The sequence below is a fragment of the Galeopterus variegatus genome, unplaced genomic scaffold (genome assembly GCF_000696425.1).
Source record: "Galeopterus variegatus unplaced genomic scaffold, G_variegatus-3.0.2 Scaffold6120, whole genome shotgun sequence".
In the NCBI taxonomy this organism is placed as follows: Eukaryota; Metazoa; Chordata; class Mammalia; order Dermoptera; family Cynocephalidae; genus Galeopterus; species Galeopterus variegatus.
Window position 1 is genome coordinate 25403 of NW_007732231.1, and position 23094 is coordinate 48496.

Genomic DNA, 23094 nt, shown 5'->3' on the forward strand with positions numbered 1-23094 from the left:
ACTTCTTGTTACTCTTTTCTAGAGTTTCCTGTAAATGTAATATTTTGTCTAATGTGTCTGGCTTCTTTTATTTAGCATAATGCTTTTGAAATTCATCCGTGTTTCATGTGTCAGTAGTTCCTCCCTTTATTGCTGAGTAGTAATCTGTTGTATGGATTATGTACACAGTTGTTTATCCGTTCACCAGATGATGGGCCTTGGGTTGTTTCTAGTTTATGACTGTTATGAATAAAGCTTCTCTGAATATTAGAGTACAGGTCTTTGTGTGAACATATGTTTTCATTTATCTTTGCTACATGTAAGAGTGGGATTGTTAGGTCATATGGTAAGTGTATATTTAACTTTATAAGAAACTGCCAAACTATTTTCCAAAGTGTCTGTGTCTTTTTTTTTTTTTTTTTTTTAAAGGGGACCGGTAAGGGGATCTTAACCCTTGACTTAGTGTTATCAGCCACGTTCTCCCACGTGAGCCAACCGGCCATCCCTATATAGGTCCAAACCTGTGGCCTTGGTGTTATCAGCACCACACTCTCCCAAGTGAGCCACAGGCTGGCCCTGTCTGTGTCATTTTGATTCCCTCCAGCAATGTATTGCAGATCCAGTTGCTCCACATCTTGTTAATATTTGATATCATCACTCTTAATTTTAGCCAATAATGAGATTTTAAGGCAGACAAATAGTAAGGGTGAACAAAATGGGAATGTCAAGTGGAAGAAGCTAATTTGGAGACAATTGACAGTGAAGACACTGATTTCAGTTTTGGTATGAGTGTAAGATGTGTCTGACTAAAAAATGACCCCATAGGTTCTATATCTTCTCTTATAAATTTTTTTTTTTTTCCGTGCCCGGCAACGGATCGCAACCCTCAGTGTCGCGCCCGTACCGGGCCGGCAACGGGACCACAACCCTCGGCGTTGCTCCCGCGCCTCGCTCAGCCAGTGAGCGGCCAGTCTGTATGTGGGATCCGAACCCTTGGCGGGAGCACCGCCACGCTTCCAAAGCGGCGCACTGTAGCAGTGCGCCACCGGGCCGGCCCGTCTCCTATAAAATTTTTAATAGAATGACCACTTTGGAGTCTGACAGTCATGAGTTTGAAGATTGGCTCTACCACTTTTTTTGTGGCCTTAGACAAGTTACATGACCTTTTTAAACTTTAATTTTACCCATTTGTCAAATATGAAATAATAGATGGTTGAACTTAGTATAGGAGCTAATACAAAGTTAATACTTAGTGAATGGTGACTGTCATCATCACCATCATCATGCTTGTCACTTAGGTATATATTTTATGCTACTAGTAATGTGTGACTTTCTAGCAAATCTCTGCATTTTATTCTCTCTAACTGATCTCCTCCCTGACTGTATTCATTCCCCATGCAATAGCCGGAGTGATTTTGTTGAACACTAATCTTGTCGGGTTAGAAGATTTGTAATCCCTTTTCAGATCCCTTCAGTAGCTTCCTCAAGTGCTTACCTCCACCTGTCTTTGTCTGAGGATGAATGTCTTAGGAAAGCCTTGCTTAGGTGTTCTGTTAAAAAGGTCTCCATACAATCTGTATTTTTCCTTTCTACCACTTACAACTACTGTAGTTACTTGATTAATCCTCCTCCTCCTCCACAGTTCTGTAAAGTCCATGAGGGCTGGTACATGATAGGTACTCAGTAAATTTGTTGAGTGCATTATCTTGTTTTAAGTTCCTTGAGGACAAGGACTTTTCATACTTAAATTCTTTCTGCAATTTTAACATATTGCTTTTTATAGCGTAAGTTCTTAATAGATACTTTTGAATTTAAATAATGGTTTGAAATAAGCTACATAACTTACAGAATTACTAGGTCAAATAAGTAGAATTACTGGGTCAAATAAGATGAAGAGTTTTAAAAATTATTTTAACATATTACCATTATGACAGTAATACTTCATAGAAAATTTGGAAAACTGAGGAAAGGCAAAAGAAGAAAATGTAAGAGCATTGCACAGTCTCTTGGCAAATGCTTTTGTATTGCTCTCCAAAAAGGTTTTATTGGTGTACTCTTATCAGCAATGTTTGAGCAGTCTTATTTCTTCTCCATCTTGCCAGATTTAAACGTTTGTAATTTGGTAGATGAAATTGGTATCTTATTTTATTTCCATTTATTTGATTTATTAATCATTCTTCATTGAGTTGTAATGCTGCCTTTTTCATATTAAATTCTTATATACTAGGGTAGGTTTCTGAACAACACTGTTCATTAATCTGTTTATTCTTATATACCTGCTATCTATTTTAACTGCCATAACTTTAAACATAATTAATATGTGACAGGGCTAGTCCTCATTAATTTTATCTGTGTGTTTTTATATAGTACTTAGATCTTTCTCTCTTTTTAGGGTAAAACTACCTCTCATGTACTTAACTGCTTGTGCATGCTTTTTCTTTATGGAATAACTTCTGTCCTAGAAATATGTCTTTCTTTCCCATGACTTCTGATTCTTGACATAATTTTATAACCTATTATAAAGGTCCCAGTTTGCAGATATGGGGAAAATAAGGACAACTTAGTACGTATGTTGTGTCTAAGCACACATGTATGTTGTGTGGGTATATATGTATGTATGCACGTATACTTTTAAGATTGCCAACTGGTATTTCTTGAGAATAATTGTCATTCTGAGATTTTGCCCTCAGTGGGGATAGGGAGTAATTGGGTAAGGGACACAAAAAGTAATTATGATTTGTAATGATGAACATGCTAGTAATACTGATTTGATCATCACACACTGTACACAAATACTGATAGTCAACTCCTTACCCCATAATATGTATTAAAAAAATTGTCTGACTTTTAACATATTCATGGGATGCTTTATATGTGGTACTGCATTTAGAAACCAAATTTAGATTTTAACAATGTTTTTGTTAGCATTTTTTTTTTTTGGTAAAAATTGGAATACGCACATACCAAGTCATTTAGCCCTGCCTAAGCATCCATTGTAATTAAAATATTTGAAAAATGCAAAAAAAAAAAAATGAAAAAAGTCTTAAAGACTGAGCTACCATACTTGATTTAGTAGTGCCACAGTATTAGGCTTCCTGATCGTTTAAACTACTTATACCAAGCTTATACATAACCTTCAGAATACACGTAACGTTTTATGCCTGAGATATGAGTTCTTTATGCTGTAATCAGCCTAAGTGGAAAGGCTCTGTAAAGTATGACCTGAATAATTGGATCTACATTAACTGGCTTGTTTTGTTTTGTTGTTGTTTTACTTTTTAAAAACTTTCTATTTAAAAAGAATTATTGACTCACAAGAAGTTGCAAATATAGTACATAGAAGTCCCTTGTGCCCATCACAAAGCTTCTCTCAGTGGTACTATCTTACATAACTATAATAATCAAAAGTAGGAAATTGACGTTGGCACAATGTGATTAACTTGATGACACACCTTATTTAAATTTCACTAGTTTTTGTGTGCAGTCATTTTTCACTTTCTTTTATGTCTACGTGTATAATTCTGTGACATTTAAAAAATAACTTTAATAGTTGTGAATTTACAGAAAAGTTGCAAAGACAATACAGAGAGTTCCCATACGGACCTCACTCACTCTCCACTATTGTTAATATGTTATGTTCATACAATACGTTTGTTACAACTAAGGAACCAACATTGATACATTACTATGAATTAAATTGCATAGTTTAGTTGGATTTACTAGTTTCCCTTAATGTCCTTTTTCAGTTCCTGAATCCTATCCAGGATACCACGTTAAGTTTAGTCATTATGTTTCCTTAGGCTCATCTAGACTGCAACAGTTAGATTTTTTTGTGTTTTTCGTAATCTTGACAGCTTTGAAGAGCACTGGTCACTTATTTTGTAGACTGTTCCTCAATTTGGATTTGATGTTCTTTTCATGGTTAGACTGGGGTTATAGACTTTCGAGAGGAAAACTACAGAGGTAAAGTGCAGTTTTTATCACATCATTCATGCTACCAACATGGCTTAGTCACAGTTGATGTTGACTGTGATCACCTCGCTGAGGTGACATTGGCCAAGTTTTCCACTAATAAGTTACTCCCCTGCCGCCCCATACTCTACTCTGTGGAAGCAAGGTAAGCACAACTTACACTCAAGGTCTGGGGGGACTTAACCTACTGGAGGTGGGGATTATCTACAAAAATTATTGGAATTCTTCTAACAGGTCTTTTTTTAACTTTATGGAAACAGCATGAGTACTGAATCAGTCTAACGTGTCTGTTCTTTGCAGGGTGGGAAACCCCGTAAACACCGGAAGGATCGGCTACAAGATTTAATTGATATAGGCTTTGGCTATGATGAGACAGATCCATTTATTGATAACTCAGAGGCTGTGAGTAATGTATCTTTAATATAGCAGCAAATTCTTTGTTAGTTTGGGATAGTAGAAGTCAAGGGTAAAGTAACTTAAATAGTTCAGTGAGTGTATTCATTTGTGCTTAGAGATTTTTTTGCTGTTTTTTTAAAAAAAGAATAATGCAAATTAAAAATTTTATGATGTTTGGTTGGTCCGAGTTGAGTCATTATGACATTATTATACTAGACCAGAATTCGGCAAACTTTTCTATAAAGGGCCACATAGTAAACATTATAGACTTTGTGAGCCATACGGTTTCTGTCACAACTACTTGGCTCTGCTGTTGTAGCATGAGAGCAGTCATAGGCGATACATAAATGAATGAATGTGGCTGTGTTCCTGTGAAACGTTATGGGCTCTGAAACTTAAATTTCATGTAATTTTCAGGTGTTGTGAAATATTAATCTTTTGATTTAAATGATTCTTAGATTACAGGCTGTGTAAAAACAAACTGACAGGCTGGATTTGGCTGGCAGATCGTGTTTTGCTGACTCTGTACTAAATCATTATTTTCAATGTGCTGTGCTCCCTTCCAGCTCTTGAAAGAATCTCTTGAGGTTCTTTAATAGTTGCTCATTCTCAGACATGTGTAATTAGCATTGATTCCATCATCACCCGTTGCCCAAACTGAGAACAAAAATAAGTTTCAAAAAAGAAAAAGTTGTAACCCAGTGCTGAAAACCATTACTTTAAATTAATGGTTCTCAATCAGAGATGAAAAATTTTTGTACACTTGTCTTACCTCACACTTATTAAATTAGAATTGCTAGAGGTGAGGCCTAAAGAAGAGATTTTTTTTGTTGTTTGGGGATTTTGGTTTTATTTTTGGTGTTTTCTTTTCTTTTTTTAATTATAAAATCAGTATATGCTTATGGTAAAACAACAGTAAAATGCAAGATGGTTATGAAGTAAAAGGTAAAGTACCCAAAGGTCCCACTCCCAAGAGATAAACACTGTTAAGCTTCTTGTGTAGTTGTCCAGAAATTTCCATGTATAGTAAGAATACAACCTGTATATCCTTTTAAAAAAATTAATGCAAATGAGATCATAGTATGATTCATATTTTAATCCTTGCTTCTCTATTAAAATACATTATATTTTAATGATGTTTACATGTTAGTACATAGGTATATTCCTTGTAATGGCTGTTAGGGAATATATCTAAGTTGCATGACTTTTTTAACTAATCCTCCATTGATGTACATCTAAATTGTTTCCAATGTTACATGCTAATGAATAAGTAATTGAGCATCTGTGTACATTTATCTACTTAAGTGAATGTGTGTGCAGGGTGTTTATGAAGTGCAAATATATGTGTAGGATAAATTTCTAGCAGTGGAATTTATTGGTCACAGGATATTTGCAGCTTGAATTTGTATTGATATTCCCAAACTTGGGCAGGTGTCTTATGAAATGACTTCCAAGATGAGAACCAGATGATCTTGAAGATTGGTGCTACTAGGTTGAAGTTCATGTGGTTTATTGGTCACAGGATATTTGCAGCTTGAATTTGTATTGATATTCCCAAACTTGGGCAGGTCTCTTATGAAATGACTTCCAAGATGAGAACCAGATGATCTTGAAGATTGGTGCTACTAGGTTGAAGTTCATGTGGCAGACATCTTTAAAATGTACTTAATTTTTTTGTTGCTGCCATGCCTTACTACAGTGGTGGTATATTGAATGCCAGCCTTTATCACCAGTCTGTTTTGATCAAGCCCTGTGGTTTTTTACCTGGAATCCTCTTTCTCTTACAAAAGGAAGAGGAATTTAGGAGAATATTTAAGAACTATAACAGTTCGTTGATCACAGCAAGTGAATGAGGATATACCATGTTTTGGGGTAGGTAAGGTATATGTTCTTTCATTCTTGTCAGTGTACTAGAGTAATCTAAACCCTGGGATTATTATATTCTCTGTAGTGTGCAGTAATTACTTAAGATATACAGAAAGTGACACTAAGGTGACTATTACATTACCCACAAACTAGTATGTCTTTTTTCTGTTGCTACAGTGCTTGGTTGTATAGATGACAAGAAAGCATATACTAGTAAGAGAGTGATAGGACTTATAGCATGAGGCATACTAAATATCCTGTCATACACCTAAATTATTTCTTGAGTCCTAACATAAACTGGTTTACCATACCAGGCATCTTGGTCTGTAGAAGTAACATGCTGACAATGCCCTTTGGAGTAGAAAGGGCCTTCTATTACCAAAAAGGTTGTCAACCAGTAGATTAGAATATGGAATGTTTTCAAGAGACTTGACCTTGATTTGGAACTCAAGGCAGAAGTCCTAGATTCTAGGCCCAACTCAGTTTCTAGTTCCCCATGTGACCAAGTCTTTTAGCATCACTCAGTTTTCTCTGCTATGACTTGCTTACCCTACAGAATTATTATGAGGCTCAAATAAGATAATGAATATAAACATGCTTGAAGAGCATAAAGCATTAGTAGTAGCGTTAACATTATATGTAGATTTTGAATTCTGAATAACCCAGGAAGGTACACAGCCATATATAAAAGGGCATTGCATGTACTCATGCTACATAAATAGTGTTTTTTGGGTTTTTTTAAATGAATAAGCTCTTTTTTAGAGCAGTTTTAGGTTTACAGCAAAATTGAGCAGAAAGTACAGAAAGTTTCCGTATACACTCTGTCCCCACACACACATAACTTCCCCTGCTGTTGACCAATCCTTTTTTGCAATTGGTGAACCTACATTGATACAACATTGTCACCAAAGTCCATCGTTTACATTAGGGTTCACTCCAGGTGTTGTACATTCTGTGGGTTTGGACAAATGCATAATGACATATATCCACCATTGTAGCATCAAGCAGAACAGTTTCACTTCCCTAAAAATCCTCCTTGCTTTGCCTATTCATGCCTACCTCCCTCCTAACCCCTGGCAACCACTTATTCTAGCTGACTTCATAGTTTTGCCTTTTCCAGAATGTCTTATAGTTGAAATCATATAGTATGTAGCCTTTCATAAATAGCTTTTTTTTTTTTTTTTTGAGACCGGCCGCACTGCGATCAGCCAGTGAGCACTGTGAGCACACCGGCCATCCCTTTATAGGATCCGAACCCACAGCGGGAGCGCTGCTGCGCTCCCAGCGCCGCATTCTCCTGAGTGCGCCATGGGCTTGGCCCATAAATAGCATTTTTAATAGCTTCTTTTGTAGCATTCAGAACATTTGAGTGAAGTGTTTATCAAACTGACTTTTGGAACCATAATTGGATTATACATCAATTTAGAGGGTGTGACCAGTATTTTTTTAAAAAATGAAATTGAATAGAATAGGACCTATCATAATACATAACTAGCAGATTATGTAATTTTTATGTGTGTGTGCTGGGTTTTGATGTGTACTTGGGTTGTGGTGAAGAAAATTTGAAAGCTACTTCTTTAATAAATAAGGATGAATTTGTATGTAAAAGTTGTTGAGTTATACAATTAGTTACTGACATTTATGGGACAAGGTAGGTCCCTGTTTTATAAGAGAAAATTGAACTAAAATATAGGTCGTTTGACTTGCAAAGTAACTTAGTATCATTGCCTTTAACATATTACTGGTTCTTTTTATGAGATAATTCAGATATAAAACAATTATGATCCCAACCATATGATTCCTTGTTCTTCTCATTGTGTTGTAAGTTTTCAGTGCTGTATATTATTTGATAGAGTGAAATCAATTTTCAGAATCATGTACTACTTATTACTAAAAATACCTGAAAATAAATGCTTTTGAAGATTATTTTTAGTCTCACCTTTGTACTGCCAGATTGTAAAAGGACTGAAAAAAAATGTTTTTATTTATTACCAATAAATAATAATACCAGGCATGAATAACAGTTTTATTTAGGTTGTCCCTTTTAAATTTTACTAGAACTTTGTGAAGTAAGTAATATTGTCCCTGTTTTACAACCCCCCAAAAATCAGTGTTAAGTGATTTGCCCTGGGTCACAATAGCTAGTTATTGGTGAAGGATCTAAATCCAGGCCTTCTGATTCTTAAATTCAGAGTCCATTGCCTTTTAACACATTCTACTTAAATGGCTAAATTAAATATTAAATATTCATAAAGAATTTGTTCTCCTGAAGAATGTTCTGAAGCTGCTTGAAGTAGTAGTGGATGGGTCGGAAGTCAACCAGTGACTTTGCCATAAACTTACAAAATTGCTTTGGGGTAAGGTACTTACCTGGTTTTCACTTACAAAATATGAATAATTGCCTTCCTTGCCTCACAAGAGTATCATGAGGATCAAATGAAATAATTTGTATGAGGAAGCATTGAAAACTATAAAGCGTGGTATGAGTGTATGTATGCAAAGTGTACAGGTGTATTTATTTTATCACAATTACACGTTTTCAAAATAATTACTAAAAAGTCTTTTTCACTTTTAATTCTTCACTCCTCACATCACTCCTTTGCTTGCAGATAGTACCAGCCTTTTTCTGTGAGATCCTATCTGCAGATCTTTATAGAAGTGTATCAAGTAGCACAACAAGAAAATCATCCATTTCTTTCTCTTTTTTCTTCACTCATTTTTCATTTCTTTTTAATTCAGTATAATTCAACTGGATGCCCTTTCTTTTTCCATTCTCTATATAATTTAAAAGAATACAGGTAAAAATCACAACTTTTGTACTTAGCCTTAATATTTTACAGTCACTGGTAGGAAATGTATATTCCTTGCCCATGGCAAAGAATTTTCCTTAAAAATCTGACTTTCTTAAAGATTAGTCGTATAATATGAGGAACCCCAGAGCTCTGGGGACCCCAGGTGGCAGGTGATTTTCTCCTATTAGATAAGTAGTTCCTTTTTTCTTTCCCACTGGAACAATTTCGTTTGGTTAAGATTGGCCTTCATTTCAAGTTGGCTTTTTGTTCATGTTCATCCGGTGAGATAATGATAAACCTTAAAATCTAGACTTTGAGGACATAAGTTTGATTTAGACAATTTGAGTCCTTTGTTCAAAGCAAAGTGCCTTGTTCATTCCAGACCCTCAAGTATATGCTTAATGAACTGGGCAGTTATTTTTCTGCTTCTCGTTAAAACATATGTGCTATTTTTTAAACGTTTTTTAATTTTCTTTACTTAAAAGCATAGAGGTAAGACGGAAAAAAATAAGCATGTTATTCTTTATAATCTCCTTGAGAATAAAATTACATACTGATATGGTAGGAAATGAAATTTACTCTTTTTCTGGATGTTTAGTCATCTGTTTTAACTTGTTTCAGTTTCTCATCAGAACCATTTGTCATTAAGAATAGCAGCACTGGGGAGAAAAAAAAAAGGAATAACAGCAGTGATCTTTAAATTTTTCTTAGCAGGTGATGTATTTAGATTTTACTTCATTATTCCAGAAGTTCCTTTTCCTTTTTTTGGCAGCTGTCTGGTAAAGAGATTGAACCCTGGAGCTTGGTGTTAATCAGCACCACACTAAAATCAACTGAGCTAACTGGCCAGCTTCTAGAAGTTCCTTTTCTTTTTTTTTTTTTTTTTAAATAGTAGCTTTATTTTGACTTTTTTTTGTTTGTTTGTTTGTTTGTCTAGAAGTTCCTTTTCTGAATATACCAAATGACCAGAGCTAATTTTTATTCCAGATATTAACTTTTTCTAAATTTATTCCACAAACATCCTCATTGTAGTCAGTTTTGCAGTTAGGATTTAAGGAAGATGTTGCCATGGCATAAAAATTTCTTTGACATATTTATAGAATTAAAGACGATAGAATATATCTGAAACTTTTTTTTTAAATCTAGTATGATGAATTAGTTCCTGCTTCTCTAACAACAAAATATGGAGGCTTTTATATCAACACTGGCACTCTACAGTTTCGCCAAGCTTCAGATACTGAAGAAGACGATACTACAGACAACCAAAAGCACAAGCCACCCAAAGTAAGTTTATTTGACATTGCAACAGTAATAAGAATGTTCACATAACAGGATATGTTTTGAATGTTAATTGTGCCACAGTTGTGAATGTAAGGAAAGGTAAAATACCATTCATGAACCTATAGTTAATTACATCCTTAAAAACAAAATTTTGAAGGGGCTGGCCCGTGGCTCACTCGGGATAGTGCGGTGCTGCTAACACTAAGGCCACGGGTTCGGATAACTATCATTTTCCTAAGATGTAATTTGTAAAAATTTCTGTAGAATTTATATAGATTGTATTTGGGAAATGAATAGTGTTCTTAAGTAAGTGTTTCTTGAAGTGTTGTCCAAAGACTGACTTGTACCAGTATCACCAAAATGCTTGTTAAAAATGCAAATTATAAGACCCTACCCCAGATAACTAAATCAAAACCAGAGGTGAGAGTGCTCATGGACTCCAAGAATCTGCATTTTTAACAAACAATTCTTTTTTTTTTTTTTTTTGTCCTTTTTGAGACCAGCCGCACTGCACTCAGCCAGTGAGCGCCCCGGTCACCCCCATATAGGATCCAAACCCACGGGCGGGAGCGTTGCTGCGCTCCCAGTGCCGCACTCTCCCGAGTGCACCACAGGCTCAGCCCTTAACAAACAATTCTAATGTACGCTAATATTTGAGAAAAAATACTGTCCTGGATGCTGAATTGCTGACATCAAAGAGTAAAATGTTGATACTTGGATAAATAACGCATTCTTTTATCATTTTGCAGGTTCCCAAAATAAAAGAAGATGATATTGACATGAAGAAGCGGAAGCGAAAAGAGGAAGGTGAAAAGGAGAAAAAGCCAAGGAAAAAAGTACCCAAACAACTGGGGTATGTTAAACCTAAGTGAACTAATGTCACAGAGTGACTGTCCTTTTAGCATGATATATCAACCATTAATTAGTTCAATTTAGCTAGTGTCTAGTTTAATACGTATTTATAAATATTAATGACCCATTAATTTATATTTTAATAATATCACAGTATTTATTAATAAAAGTAAAGCTTTGTCATTTTAGAGACTCGCTTTGTCATTTTAGAGACTCATAGTGTTTTAGATCAAATTCACAGGTTAGTTTATTAAGTATTTTGCTCATTACAAATTTTTACCAAAAGAACCAGTTTGAAAAGATGATATAGGGCTGACCCCGTGGCGCACTCGGGAGAGTGCGGCGCTGGGAGCGCAGTGATGCTCCCGCGGCGGGTTCTGATCCTATATAGGAATGGCCAGTGCGCTCATGAGCGCGGTGTGGGCGACACCACACCAAGGGTTGCGATCCCCTTACCGGTCACGAAAAAGACAAAAAAAAAAAAAAAACATTGAACAAATTATTTTAATCTTTTGGTACTAAAATTAAAGTTAGGGGATTCAAGATTGGCAGTAGCCTGTGTATAAATGATTTATGGTTGTTTTAATATGAACATTTTTATTGATTTTATTTAGCTATTCTTAATGCTTGTGACATTAGGTAACAATATTGCCACTAAAAACCAAATAGAATTTCTCAAAAGCCTTAAGAGAGAAGAATAAAGTATTTGTACCATGCAGTCATAAAGTTACCAATTTCCTCCACTTCTTTATGGCTTTTTTTGCAAAGCTAAGGTAAAGATACTTGTGAGAGGCTGGATTTTCCTACCCTCCTTAGCAAGGGAGGTGCATCTGAATTTTGGGCTATCAGTATCCTAAAGGTTGATGTAGGGAAGTATTTCTTTCCTCCTAAAAATGAGATTATAGTCATTAATTTGACCTAAGTCATTAGGAAATTATTAAGGGAAAAAAATATGTATATTACTAATGGTTGTCTTAAATGTTCATTATTTACAAGTGAACGTCTTTGGGAACATAAGCTACAAGTAATGCCTTTTATTGAATTTATTGTTTTCTCAACTTAATAACTCATTCATTCAACAAATGTTTTTTATGTACCTTCTGTATACCAGGAGGTTTGGGCATATAATAACTGAAATGTGGGCCTGCCTTCAAGGTACTAATAATCTTTCAGTCTGTTGTGCACATAGAAGCATCTAAGCCACAGGATTTAGAAAAGATTTTTTAGAGGAAGTGGTTGCTAAACTTAGATCTTTCCCCATAATTTCTGTAGGGAGAAGGTTGTCATTGAAAATTACACATTACAGTCTGATTGCATAATACCGCTGTTTCTAAAATAGAAAGTGAAAAATGATCAGAAGGTAGTAGCGGATAGGGCTGGCCCATGGCTCACTTGGGAGAGCGTGGTGCTGACAACAGCAAGTCAAGGGTTAACATCCCCTTACCGGTCATCTTTTAATAAAAAAAAAAAAAAGGTAGTAGTGGATAGAATAGGGTCTGGGTAGATGACATGGTCTTGGATAAAGGCTCACAGATTGAGACATTGGATTTTGTATATCTTTGGCAGTTTGTAGCACAAACCGTCTGGGGTGCCAGTTTGACGGTGTACGATGTGGACTTCCCCGGTTATAAGGCAACTCAGTTTTCAGCAAAAGTGCAATTCTTTATTTGGTTAATTTTTTATACTTATACTTTTAATTTTTATGTTATAGATGTGCTAATGAATATGAACATTCCAAAAAGAGTAGTAAAATTAGTATGCTTTGATAAACTTGAGCTAAATTCAGTTTTATTTCCTGTTGACATTATTCCTTTCATTTTCTTCACTGTAATGCCATTTACATATTTGCCTATCATAGGTGGCAATTCAGATGATGCTGGAGAAGATGCTATTGTAAAAGTATAATTTAATAAGAAATTAAGAAGAAAACTTTGCTCTGCCAACTATCAAATTAACCATTTTAATTCTGTGCCTACTTATTTGCACAGGCTTTAACCTTTAGAACCATGTGTAGCATAACTGATCATTGTTTTCTTCACAGAGTTGTGGCTCTAAATTCACACAAGTCTGAAAAAAAGAAGAAACGTTACAAAGATTCTCTTTCTCTAGCAGCCATGATACGAAAATTTCAGAAAGAGAAGGATGCATTAAAAAAGGAGTCTAACCCCAAAGTCCCAGTGACCTTATCGACCTCCTCTCTGAATAAACCCCCTTCTGCTGCAGCATTGGGGAATGATGTCCCAGACTTAAATCTGAACAGTGCTGATCCAGACCTCCCCATTTTTGTTAGCACAAATGAACATGAACTGTTTCAGGATGCTGAAAATGCCCTAGAGATGCTAGATGATTTCGACTTTGAGAGATTACTGGATGCTGCTTCTGATGGTAGCCCCCTGTCTGAGTCAGGGGGAGAAAATGGAACCACCACCCAGCCAACCTACTCCTCTCAGGTTATGCCCAAGGTGGTACCTACACTCCCAGAGGGTCTACCTGTTCTTCTTGAAAAACGTATTGAGGACCTTCGTGTAGTAAGTATAATTCTTTTGGTTGTTATTTCCTGCACAGATGCAACAATAAATGCTTTTAAAGAAAAATAATAATAATGATAATAACCTGTAGACTCAACACCCTTTGAAAAACAGTTTTATTTTCTGTATTTCCTTTCAGGCATTGACTATATGTATACATAGGCCTTTTATTTTAAATAGAAATAACTATAGTTATAACACGGATACAGTTGATTCTTTTATTATTTCAGTTCACCTTATAAATAAATATTTTTCTGTGTAGGTTTTATAAATACAATTTTTATTAGCTACATAATCATGTAAAGGAAATAGAGCAAAGAAAGGAGCAACTAGCGACATTGCAGAAGTGTACCTGAACTTGGTCCACACTATGTTGACATCTAGTTATTTTATAATCTGTTTTTTCCAGCTAATTGGCAGTTTTAGTAAGCATGCATTGGTTTCCCACTAGGACAAACATTAGAGTTGAGCTTGTAGCCTGTCACAATGTATTACTCTCCAGATCAACTTGGATTCATAATCTTCATTTGTTTAACTAGCTGCAAATCCAGTTATGTCTCACACATCTCCTTTTCACCTCAGGGAGATCATATTTTGTCTTAAAATATGCCAAACCTAGCTCAATGTGCCCTTTTTCATAACTTCAGCCAGTTTGTCTGAACATAGACCATATTTTAGTTGTTTTTTTCCCTGATTACAAAAGTAATACAAGCAATACAGAATATATTTCATACTTAGGGAAAGATCCCAACATCCGACATTCCCTATCTCCAGCAGAGATAACCACTGTTAAATTTTTCTGGATTTTAATCCAGGCATGTGCAAATATATTATTATTAAAATAATTGTTAATGGGATTGTAATGTATGGACTGTTCTACATCCTGCTTTTTTCTCCTAGGATTTCTCCATTTAAATCACATTTTAAAATTTGTTGATTATCTCCATGTTACATTTCTCTTAACTCTTTCCAAATTTTAAACATTTGATTGGGGGGCAAGAGATTTATCTAAGTTTTTCAGTAACTGGCTCATGGATTTTATTTACCAATTCTGTTCTTATGGGTTTTTTTGTTCTTTAGTGTTTCATCTGAGGTTATGATTTACTAATTAATTCCTCTATGTTTTTACTTATTTTAATTTATCTCATCAGTCCAAGACTTAGAGAAGTGTGTTAAAGTATCTTATTGCCAGTGTTTCTTTTAGTTACAACTCATGTTTATCATAGTTTTTGCAGTTTATTTCTATGCTGTGTCGTTTGCTTCATAAGATTCTTGATGGTTGTATCTTCACTGTGATGGTTATCATTTGGTGACCCTTTTTGTCCTATTAATGCTTTTCACCTTGAATTTAATTTTGTCTGGTTTTACTGTAGACTCTTTTTCTTTATTTTTCCACTGTATGGCTTTTCCCAACATTTACCTTCAGCCTTTTGGAATTCCTTGATTTTAGCTGTTTCTTTATAGATAATATGTGAGTGAATACTTGTTTATTGACCTAATCCAAGATTTTTTCCTTTAACAAATGATTTTATCTGATCTACAGTTGTTAAATTATAGAATTGATCTTTATTGCATTTTCTTTTATATTCTGTTTTATTGCTCCTCCCCTTCTTTGTTTTCATTCCTTTGCTATTTTCTGTGCTTATTTTTTTAAGCATATAATCTGTTTATACTTCCGTTAATCAGATAGATTTCTAGTTTAATCTTTTCAACAACTCTGTATGAGGTGTAGGTATTATTTCCTTTTTATGGTTAAGAAACTTAAGTGGAGAAGGGTTAAGTAACTTGGTCAAGGCCACACACCTAGTAAGCGGTAGAGCCAGAATTTAAACACTAGGATTCACCTGACTCCAAAGTATATGCTTTCTGCTATCCCACATTGCTTCACCCCTAAAATCTTTAGTTTCTTTTGGTTTTTAAAAACTACTAGTGATGTGATTCATGTTTTTTAAGGTATAATTAATAATGATAGCTATTGATTATTTAGCAAAAATTGATACTGTGTATTGGGTGTGGTATTGCTGTGTCCTGCACTTCACAAGGCCCCATTTACCTCTTTAAAAACAATGGCCCTGACTGAGTTTGATATGTTTTACATACCACACAGTCTAATCCTATCAACAATAATGCAAGCTTAGATAGTGTTTCTCCCATTTAATAGATGAGGGAAACAAGGTTCAAGAAGTTTAAATGATTTGTCCAAGGACACATAATTTTTAAGTGGCCAAGCCAGGATTCTGAATCAGGATTTAAACTCAGGACTGTGGAGCTCCAAAGCTTGCACTCTTTCTACTATGTTATGTTTATTCTCACTTCATAAATAAAATTGGTTAGTAATTAGTGTGTTTTAATATCGTAAGGCTCTGTCATATCTCATATCAAAAATGACATTTGTCTCTTTAGTAGCCAAGTGAGGATTAATATAGCTTCTTCCAGGGCCGAGCCCGTGGCGCACTCGGGAGAGTGCGGCGCTGGGTGCGCAGCAGCACTCCTGCCGCGGGTTTGGATCCTATATAGGGATGACCGGTGTGCTCACTGGCTGAGCATGGTGTGGCCGGTCTCAAAAAGGACAAAAAAAAAAAAATATATATATATATATATATAGCTTCTTCCTAACCCCTTGGTAGGAAATTATTAGCAATAAGATTGATTTCACATACTGATAACTGTGAATTCTCCATACTTTTCTTTGAAATATGAGATGGTGCTTTTTTTTTTCGGGAGATGAGAATTCATCTTCAGCTAACATGCTCATGTCTGTCTGATAAGCAGTTTCTTCATGTTGCTCTTTTCTCACTTTGTAGCATTCTTCCACTATTCAACCTTTTGACTTTTTTATTAAAAAAAACTTTTAAAAAATTTATTTTAATAGGGGCTGGCCAGTTAGCTCTGTTGGTTAGAGTGCAGTGTTATAACACACGTTGATGGGGTACGGTCTGATGATGTTTTGATACATACTAACTGGCCAGCCCAGAACTTTCAACTATTGTACTTTTCAGCTGTAGAATTTCTATTTGGTTCTTTTTATTATTTTCATTTCTCTTTTGAGATTCCCTACCTGTTCACTTCGTAATAACATACTTTCATTAAGTTCCTTAAAAATGATATGGGTTGGGCCGGCCCGGTGGCACACTGCTACAGTGCGCCGCTTGGGAGCGCGGTGGCGCTCCCGCCGAGGGTTCGGATCCCACATACAGACCGGTTCCCACTCACTGGCTGAGCGAGGTGCGGGCGCAGCACCGAGGGTTGCGATCCCGTTGCCGGTCCCAGTCCAGTACGGGCATGACACTGAGGGTTGCGATCCGTTGCCGGACACGAAAAAAGACAAAAAGGAAAAAAAAAAATGATATGGGTTGAATGTTGCCTCCAAAGTTCATGTTGAAGCTTAATTCTCAATATGGTATATGAAAGGTGGGGCCTTTAAGAGGTGATCAGACTATGAGGACTTGCCCTCATGAATAGATTAACACATTCATGGGTTAATAGGTTATCATGGGAGGAGACTGTTGGCTTTATAAGGAGAGAGAGAAGCATGCTAGTGCGCTTTTACCCATTCTTCATGTGATACTCCACACCACCTCGGGACTCTGCAGAGAGTCCCCACCAAGAAGAAAGCCCTCACCAGCTGTGCCCCTTGACCTTGGATTTCTCAGCCTCCCAAAATGTAAGAAATAAATTTATTTCTTTATAAGTTATCCAGTTTCAGGTATTCTGTTGTAAGTCACAGAAAATGTACTAATACAAAGCATATGCCTTACTAACTCTGGAACATATTCTTAATAGCTGCTTTGAAGTCTTTGTCTGTTAAATCCAATATTTGGGCCCACTCCAATTCAGTTCCTATTTACTAATTTTCTTTTTCCTGAGTGCTTCTTTTTCACTTCCCTGATTCTTTGCATGTCTAGTTATTTTTGGTTTAAAACTGGACATTGTAGCAATGTGTTATACCCACTCTGGATTTTTAAAAATTAATTATTACTATTATCATTATTTTACATTCTAAGATGTTGTTGTGGAGCAGATGGGGGAGGGGGAGAGGGTAAAAGAGAGGATGATAGGGTTGGAGGGGTGGTGTGGTCGAGGCCCATGGCACACCCCTCATTCCTGCAGGGGAGACAAGGGGGCTTCCAGTGGTGGCTCAGTCGTTGCTGGGCTGGGTGCAGATGTCAGGGGGGTATGGTTGAAGCCCTTGACCCCCCACAGCACCGGCTTGGGAGACCAAGGGGCTTCCAGTGATGGCTCACTGGTCATCACTTGGCTTGTTGCAGATGTCAGGGAGGTGTGGTTGAGGCTCTTGGTCCCCCAGCACCCCAGCTCAGGAGCCTGGGGTGCTTCCTGTGGTAGCCTGGTGATCATTGCTGGGCTGTTTGTGGATTTCAGGGGCATGGCTAAGGCCTTTGGCCCTCTCTGCTTCCCGGCGTGGGAGCCCAGGGGGCTTCCAGTCCTTCTAGGTTTTATAGGTGTTCTTTGATTATGTGAGACCTTTACTAGTTAACACCAGAACTTTGTCTCTGAACTGTGGGTGTTTTGTTTTTTCTTTCAGTTCTGTGTTGGGTTATTTGCTGTTCCCACCACTTAAACTCTACACTGGAACTAATTTGTTGTCCTTTTATTTACTTCTAAAATTGAGGAACTTCCTGTAGGGACCAGCATTTGAGCCCTGTAGTTGAGCCAAATTGCTGCTTTGCTGCTGATTCCCTGGGGAAGGCTTTTTGTGCAGCTCAGGTTTTAATTGTTGACTTCCAGGTCTTGTGAGATCTGATACACTTGGGTTGTGTGGAAACTCTGGTCTGGGCCTGAGACTTTTCAGCAAACTGCACCCCCTGCAGATCTGTATTCCTGACCAGTTTCCACTGAGTGGTCCTGCACTGATTGAAGGGGGCGGGAGGCTGATAAGCTGGCCATGTCATGCCCCAATGTTCCCATGGTGGGCCCATCTTCCCCACTGCCCATACTGCAAACATTTCCCATGGGACGGGCTTTGTGCTGGTCCCTTGTGATGACTCACCGGCCTCTAAGTGGCTCCTTTTTTCAGTTGTTGCAGCTTCTCACTCCAATGTGGGTCCACAGGAAACTTGTTAGTGGTCTTGTTAGTGGTCTTGCTGGCCTGAGGGCCACCAAGGCCCTCTTCTCCCCTGCCACCTTCAAGCAACTTCATCCAAAGGGCACAGCTGCGGCTTTTGCCAGCTTTTGCTCCATGTGCTCACCAGATCAAGGCTTGAGGCAGCTGGGATTCGAAATGGTGGGAATGATCTTTTCTTTCTCTCATCCTGGCTTCATAAACTCTGTAGGTCTCTCCTCCTCTTCCCTTGAACTCTGGTGGCCCCAGCTTGGCTATAGTTGCTTTTTAATAGTTGTAAATTGGGGCCGAGCCCATGGCGCACTCGGGAGAGTGCGGTGCTGGGAGTGCAGCAGTGCTCCCGCTGCGGGTTCGGATCCTATATAGGGATGACTGGTGCGCTCACAGCGCTCACTGGCTGAGCACAGTGCGGCCGGTCTCAAAAAAAAAAAAAAAAGGACAATAGTTGTAAATTGGTTGATTTGTGGGAGAGAGTGATGCTGGTGACCATCTTGTTATGCCATCTTGACTGGAAGCTGCCTCTGTACCTTGTAATTGGAGAGTTTAATCCATTTACATTTAAGGTTATTACTGATATGTGAGAACTTATACCTGCCATTTGTTAATTGTTTTATGGTTGTTTTGTAGATCCTTAGTTACTTTCTTTTTTTCTTGGTATTTACATCTGTAGATTGGTGGTTTTCTGTGATGGTCAGTTCTGTTTTCTTTTTCTTTCTGTTTTGTGTATCAGCTGTAATTTCTTTTCTTGTGATTACCTTGGGACTGACATAAGAGTCTTGTAGTTACAATAAACTATGTTAAGCTCATAGCAACTTAACTTTAGTCACATGAAAATACTCTAGACTCCTTACCATTTATATTTTTGTTGCCTTAATTTGTGTTTGTATTATTGTATGTTCCTTAGCCACTAATTGTAGCTGTTGTTTTTTGACCATTTTGAGTATAAACCTTTATACTAGAGGATTGAACTATGTACATATTACCATTACCTCACTGGAGTGTTCTGAATTTGAATTATGAGTTTACCTCAACAGTTGAGTTTTGTATTTTTTCATGTTTTCCTTATAGTAATTATTGTCTTTTCATTTCCAGTTACACCACTCCCTTAAGCATTTCTTTTAAAGCTAGTAGTGATGAATTCCCTCACCTTTTGCTTGTTTGGGAAGGTCTTTATTTCTCCCTTGTTTCTTAAGGATAGCTTTACTGGATAAAGTATTCTTGTCTGAGGGCTTTTTTTCTTTCAGGACTTTGAATATATCATCCCAATCTCTCCTTGCCTGCAAGGTTTCTCTTGAGAAATCTTCTGATAGTTTAATAGGTGTTACTTATATGTGACTTGATGCTTCTCTCTTGCAGCTTTTAGAATTCTCTCTCTGTCTTTGACTTTTTGATTATGATGTGCATCAGAGAGGATCCTTTTAGGTTGAGTCTAGTTGAGGATCTTTGAGCTTCCTGAATCTGAATGCCCGTATCTCTCTCAATACTTGAAGTTTCCAGCTATTATCTTGTTAAGTAGGGTTTCTGTGCCTTTCTCCATTACTTCTCCCTCTTGGATAGCTATTATTCAAACATTTCTTTGCTTAGTCATGTCCCATAAGTCTCATAGGCTTTCTTCATTCTTTTTCATTCTTTTTGTTTCCTCTCACATGGCAATTTTAAAAGATCTGTCTTTAAGTTCAGAAAATCTCTCTTCTGATGATCTAGTCTGTTGTTGAAGTTCTCAATTTTATTTTTTATTTCATTCATTGAATTCTTTAGCTCCAAGAGTTCTGTTTGGTTTTTTAAATGATATTTAAAGTCTTCATTCAGATCATGAATTGTTTTCCAGATTTTATTGAATTATCTGTATGTTCTCTTGTATCTTGTTGAGTTTCCTGAAGTTCATTATTTGAAATTCCTTTATGGCATTTCATAACTTCCGTTTTCTTTGTCATCTGTTTCTGGAGACTTCTTGTGTTCCTTTGGGCATGTTATTTTCCCTTGCTTTTTCATGTTTCTGTGTTGCTACATTGAGACCTGTGCATCTAATGGAGTAGTTGCTTTTTCCAATTTTATGGGATGGATTACCTACAAATGACTTTTTCCTGTGTGTGTGTCATAGAGTATCTGTTGGATGTGTTGTGTTGGCTTTGGTTTTAGGTAGACTTGGTAGTGTAATCTCTGTGCAGGTTCTTTGGTTGTAGTCCTCTTTAGCAACGTTTGAAAATGCCTCAGTAGCCTCTACTGTGGGAGTTTGTGCCAATACTGCTGCTGTTTTACTGAGTTGTATATTCCAGGCTGGTTGTTGGGCCAGATGTGTGCAGGTGCGGAGGGCCAACTGGCTGTTTGGTAGTCTCTCTGAAGCACAGATTTGCTGTTAACCAGCTGTCAGTCCAGGCAGGAGCATACAGCTCTGAAGATTTCTCTTTTAGTAGCCATGCACTGCCTGGCCAGCTTTTGGTCTGGATATAGGTATGCCTGGGTACAGGGTTATGCGGTCAGGTGGCTCTGTAAAACCCTGTCAGATGAGTGAATTCCACTGGTTGGCCTGGAGTAGGCATGCATGGGCTCAGCAAGGCCAAGTGGCTCTGTGGAGGCCTGCTGGAAGAGATAAAGCCACTGCCTGATCCACGGTCAAGTAGGAAGCTGGTGTGCACAGGTGCAACAGGGCCCAGCAGCTTTGTGGAGGGCCATCATGTCAGCTCTTGAGCCTGGAACAGGCCTGTAAATGTGTAGCAGGGCCCAGCAGATCTGTGGATAGCTGCCAGATGGAGGTAGAGCTACTGCCCAATCCACTGTCCAGCAGGGAGTGGGCATGCTCCACTGCAACAAGGCCTGGCAGCTCCATGGAGGGCTATTGGGTCAGCTGTTGAGCCTGAAGCATGCCTGCAAAGATGCAACAGGACTCAGCAGCTCTGTAGAGGTCTGCTGGTTAGAGGGACAGCCACTGCCCAGTCTGCGGTCAGGCAAGGAGTGGGCACGTAGCAGGGTCTGGTAGCTCTGTGGAGGGCCACTGGGTCAGCTTTTGAGCTCAGAGCAAGCCTTCAAGGCTGCAGCCAGGTCTGCCAACTCTGTAGAGGCCTGCAGTGGAGAGGCAAAGCTGCTGTCTGATTGCTGTTGGTCAGGGAGCAGGTGTACATGAGTGCAGTAGGACCCAGTGGATCTGTGGAGGGCCGTGACGGGAGGCGGAGCTATTGCTGGACTGGCTATTGGGCCTTCATGGAGCACTTCTGGGCTCAGCAAGCCCATGGGTTATACAGGGCAAGTGCACATGAATGTGGTGAACCACCACTTATTGGTGGCTTCCCTACTGACTATGTCTACCTATTCTCCTGGAGGATGGGGAGGTGCCACATGGGTTCAAACACTGGGGTCTCAGTCTTTATGTATGACCTAGGCTCCAAGCAGCTGGGGTTGTGGTTTCACAGGTGCTCATGTGAACATGGTAGAATGAAGGTGGGGCCTTAGGATGGAGGGAGTCAGTTTCCACTGGCCTCTGGGGCAGGTTGCACTCTAGCTCTAGCTGCGGGTTTGGTTTCAAGATGGTGCTGTGCCATAGCTCCTTAGGTCGCATGTGAACATGGTAGAATGAAGGTGGGGCCTTAGGATGGAGGGAGTCAGTTTCCACTGGCCCCTGGGGCAGGTTGCACTCTAGCTCTAGCTGCGGGTTTGGTTTCAAGATGGTGCTGTGCCATAGCTCCTTAGGTCAGGAGGCTGGGGGTTGTTCTCTGTGGGTTTCTACTATGAGGCTTGCAGCCGCATAAACTCCCAGCTACTCTCCAAACTGGGGTACCCTCTTGTGGAAGGGATTGCTGGTGTGTGTGGCAGCGGCAGGAACAGCTGGGGTCTTTCTAGCTTACCTTCTCTCTGCCTAACTCTGAGTCAGTCCCTGCGGGAGACAGAATGGCAGAGGCAGAATGCCTTGCTCTGCTTTCTGTGGTGCTATCCTGGTCATAAGTGCTCCACAAGGATTTTGTCATTCCTCTGTTGCCCTGGAGCATATTTCTTCAGTCATTCCCATCAAAATATAGTTAGTTTGTTGTTTTGGTCTGTGGGGAGAATGAGCACCAGACAACTCTAGTCAGCCACCTTGCTTTGCCCTCTCCCTCTTGACTGTTTTTTTATTTCCTTTCTTTTTAAATTTTTTTTCCTTTTTGTCTTTTTTTGTGACCGGTAACGGGATCGCAACCGGCAACGGGATCGCAACCCTCGGTGTCGCGCCCATACCGTGACCGGCAACGGGATCGCAACCCTCGGTGTCGCGCCCGTACCGTGACCGGCAACGGGATCGCAACCCTCGGTGTCGCGCCTGTACCACGCTCAACCAGTGAGCAGACCCGTCTCCATATGGGATCCGAACCCTCGGCGG

The 23094-nt window shown here is 38.4% G+C and overlaps 1 protein-coding gene across 1 annotated transcript in view; it reads left to right on the forward strand.

Annotated features, from left to right (window-relative positions):
• UBN2 (ubinuclein 2) overlaps positions 1-23094 on the forward strand; it is a 71235-nt gene that overhangs the window by 11760 nt on the left and 36381 nt on the right. The window contains exons 3-6 of the mRNA XM_008590458.1: positions 4252-4353; positions 10152-10289; positions 11036-11139; positions 13180-13666. Coding sequence (XP_008588680.1) covers positions 4252-4353; positions 10152-10289; positions 11036-11139; positions 13180-13666 — 831 coding nt within the window. The remainder of the gene's footprint in view (positions 1-4251; positions 4354-10151; positions 10290-11035; positions 11140-13179; positions 13667-23094) is intronic.